We start from the raw sequence: 4,108 nt of genomic DNA, 5'->3' as shown, positions 1-4,108 counted from the left end.
TAATAACAGAGAGTGCACATGACCATTGTAGCGTCTGCCCCACACTGAAATGAGAAATGCAGAATCTACTGAGCTGCTTTTCAGTCTCTGGCATTCAGAGAGGAACTGGGAATCTGAGGCAGGAAGAGGAACTAGTATGTCTGGAGAGACTTGTTCAGGGGAAGAAGGTCCAGAACTTGAAGGAAAACCCCCTTTCCCAGTCCCACAGGACACATGACGTGAGCTCAGTTTTCCAAAGGTGTTGTGGTAACCTGTGTAATGTAATATTATGAGAAAATAATCATCTCCTGAGTAAACACATAAGCACTCAGAAAGAAACACAGAAACAAGGCACAGATTAACCTACACAAGTATAGACATACAAGAAAAGACAGACAGATGTGAATAAACAACTTGTGTTGCTTGAAAATGTTGTTTCTATCTGTCATTCATCCTACTTAAAATGTCAATATCATGATTGTTTATAATGTTCTGTGATTATATTCATTCATCAGACTACTCTCTCTCTTTTTCTTCTCATTACTTTGACTGTTCTGTCTTCTCCCACTCTCATGTCCCTTCTCTCTTCTCTTCTCCTCTGCTCCTCTTCCTTCCTGTTTGCTTCTTTCTTCTGCTCACCAGAAGTGAGATTCCTGGGTAACACGGTCTTACATGTGTAAATCTCTGAAGAACCACCATAGTATTTGTTAATGTCACTATAAAGTGATATTCACATCAATAAAGCACATGGATCCCTTCCTCTATATCCCTCACACACATTTCAATACTTTCCTTTAGCAAATGGCACTTGCACCATTGGTTACAGGGAACTTATACTTTAGGCTTTAATATCCTTGACTCTGATGATTAGAGATGTTGGCCTATGGAACGTCTTCCACCTACATGAATTTGTCAAGATGAAGGAGTGCAATCAGAGGATGGAGGGCAGGACATTGTCTGCCCATGAGGACATCACCTTTCATAACTGTGTTCTCCGAGCTTGTTTTACCTTGTGGACCCATTTCTAAGACAAGCGAGAGAAATGAGTTTTTATGAGAAGAAAAATGAGACTGATATCTTGAATGAGATAAATGGTGTTCTAACCTTTAACAAGGAGGATTGATGCTACAAGCACAATATTTATTAGTCAAAAATGGCTATATTTTTGAAATATTATGATTTGAATCAAGGTTTCGTACATACAACCCAAGAACTAAGCCATTGGTATAAGTCCCAGAACTGGATGAATAAAGAAATACTTTATTTTTAATTGTATATATACTCTTCTGTGTGGGTAGTGTAGTTATCATGAAGAGAAACAGAGGGCACATGATTCTCTGTACTCACAGAAGTGCTGCCCTGAGACTTGGGTTAACACTTTCCAAGATATTTTGTTTCCTTAGAATCTGATACACTTCCCTAACCATAAGCACTTCTGCCCTACTTGATTATTCTCTTCTGGTCAGAGTGCATTCTGAATTTATAAGGTAACAGTACCATGAAAATATTTCTGTAGTTCAGTTTCTTGCCACAGAAGAACAACTGAATAGAATCTGTTAGCTTTGATCTCCATGACTGCAAAATGAATGGGTTTGCCAGAAAGAAGTCCTATTTAAGGGGTGTGTAGATAGCATTATCACTGGGACTCTTTGGGCAACCAGTCAAGCCAGTTGACAAATTTCAGGCCCAGTTCTAGAATATATACTGCAGATTAATAGAGAAATACATCATATGTAATCATGTGCAGAGCGGGGAGGAGAGAGGGAGGGAGGGAGGGAGGGAGGGAGGGAGGGAGGGAGGGAGACAGGGAGGGAGGGAGGGAGGGAGGGAGGAAGGGGACAGAAAGGTGCCAGAAGGAGAAAGAGAGGGAGAGCAAAAGAAAGAGAGAGTAAAGAGGCAGAGGGCAAAAACAGTAAGATAAACAAACAGAAAAGAATGTCACAATGGAAAATAGTTATTGAATAAAACTGAGAACACTTCAAGGATTACTGTAGAGAGAATGTTAGAATGTGATATGGAGATGCAGCCCAGACACAGAGGAGCCCATCCCTTTATGCCTCTCTGAACAGGCTCCTCTGTGGCACAGTGCTCCGTGTGCTCTCAGCGCCCCCTGCTGGTCCTGATCACCTTGCATGGAGGTTTGTGTCTGAGCTCACAGTAGCTTTCACTCACTGTGTCACTTGCACAGTAATACATGGCTGTGTCCTCAGACTTCAAACTTCCCATTTCCAGGTATAGGCTGTTCTTGGCATTGTCTCTGGAGATGGTGAATCGGCCCTTCACAGCGTCGGCGTAGTGGATGTTATTACTATCATAAATAGATGCGACCCACTCCAGGCCCTTCCCTGGAGCCTGGCGGACCCAGTTCATCCAGTAGCCACTAATGGTGAATCCAGAGGCCACACAGGAGAGTTTCAGGGACTTTCCAGGTAGGACCAATCCTCCTCCTGACTCCACAAGCTGAACTTCACACTGGACACCTGCAAACAGAGATTCCTCATTAGACAACTCTCACAGAATTCAACTTTCTTCTTCTTATGTACACAAATGCACACAGCATATGGTCTCCATAAATTACCTTTTAAAACAATGGCAAGGAAAAGCCAACTGAGCCCCAAGTTCATGGTGAATGTTCTCTGACAAGTGGTGATCAGTGAATGGGAGGACCAGGGAACTCAGCACTGGGCTCCTCTGTCTGAGCTGCAGAGTCAGGGCAATGCTGGTTTTCACTGGCACAGAGAATCCTCATTTGCATGTCTTCCTGCTCTAGTTGCTCAAGAGTTGGAGCCTTGAGGGAAGGCAGTGCTCATAACAGATATAAGGCAACAAAATGAACGATGACAGTTATAGAAATTGAAATAAAATTGTAGTTTTGGATTCAAAATTTCCTTATGAAGAATTCACAGCACTCCAGTTAGTTCCTTTATGTGCGTGTGCATAGAACATGTGGATATTTGTTATCAGGTTTCCTTAGTACATATATGAAATTAAATATATATAAATTAAACAAACACAAATGTTTCTACACAGGAACTCAGTTTTTCCTATGTTCTGGGCTGTAAATGGATTCTCCCTGATGTGGCTCTTTGACAAGGTCACAACATTCAGATGCTGTTAGCATAACTCAGTCACTGTTGCAAGAACACTTGGGAATTTTCTGAATTTTACTTATTTTTGAGACCAAGCTGTCACCTGCTATAGGAGAATAGAAGTGAGATATCCCTTGTCACTCTTTCTCTCCACTGCTTTGCACTTGCTAAGGAGACCGATGTCCAGTAGCATCAAATGCACTTTTTTCCATTCTCTGTTTGATTCCTTTAAACTCCCCACTCCACTGTTATCTTCTGTCATCACTACTCCAGGCAACTCATGACTGTCTTTATTTTATGTTAGAATAGTTTTCATCTACCTAATAATATAATTGTCAAAACCAGCATTTTGATTAAATTTTAGGAAAACCTTATTGTTATTTAAGCAGTTGTCTGGTTTCCTCATACTCTTCTACTTTCCATCATCAGTGCCAGCGTTTGCTTTAACAGCCCCAACATTACCTTGTGCTTCATTCTTGCCCCTCACTTAAGATGTCTTCCTTTCCTAGGGTTCCCATTCTCCTAACCAGGTCTACAAAACAGATGCCAGAACACCTGACACAGAGAATCTAGGTGCTGAATATGACAGAAAGAGGCAGTCTTTACCCTACTAAATATTTGTTATATTTTATGACATAACTGGTTCCAGTTCCAATTACATTCTCCCAAGGCTCAGAGAACACTGAGGAGAGGAGGTGGAAAGAATGTATGAGGCTGAGCATAAAGAAGAGCACTGTGAACTGCTGAATTCTGGATTTGACATGGCTCTCACATCATGAACTCATAGTGACAGTTGTTTTCTGTGTAAGCATACCTAAGACCAGGCCAGTCATAACCATTGTACAAATTATGTCTCAGGCCTTCACTCTTACTGATTATCTGTTAGAGACAAATCTTTCCTGAAAACTGAGACACTTTCTTTTTGAAAATGTTATCATTTATAGGTTTCTTATACTACAGTGCCTGACTACACATGCATGCACACATGAGCAGCATTAACTAGACTTAAAGAGGTCAATACATTCTGAAAGATTTATGTT

The 4,108-nt window shown here is 41.1% G+C and overlaps 1 gene segment (V, D, J or C); it reads right to left on the bottom strand.

Annotated features, from left to right (window-relative positions):
• Positions 1-2,058: 2,058 nt before the first annotated feature.
• LOC125412624 (immunoglobulin heavy variable 3-21-like) lies at positions 2,059-2,711 on the bottom strand. The segment is given in 2 exon segments: positions 2,059-2,459; positions 2,558-2,711. Coding segments are annotated over 2 exon segments (426 nt in total).
• Positions 2,712-4,108: the final 1,397 nt, after the last annotated feature.

This window comes from Myodes glareolus, chromosome 11 (genome assembly GCF_982192425.1).
Source record: "Myodes glareolus chromosome 11, mMyoGla1.1, whole genome shotgun sequence".
NCBI lineage: Eukaryota > Metazoa > Chordata > Mammalia > Rodentia > Cricetidae > Myodes > Myodes glareolus.
The sequence above is the reverse complement of the archived record's forward strand: the minus strand, read 5'-3'. Positions and strand labels throughout refer to the sequence as shown.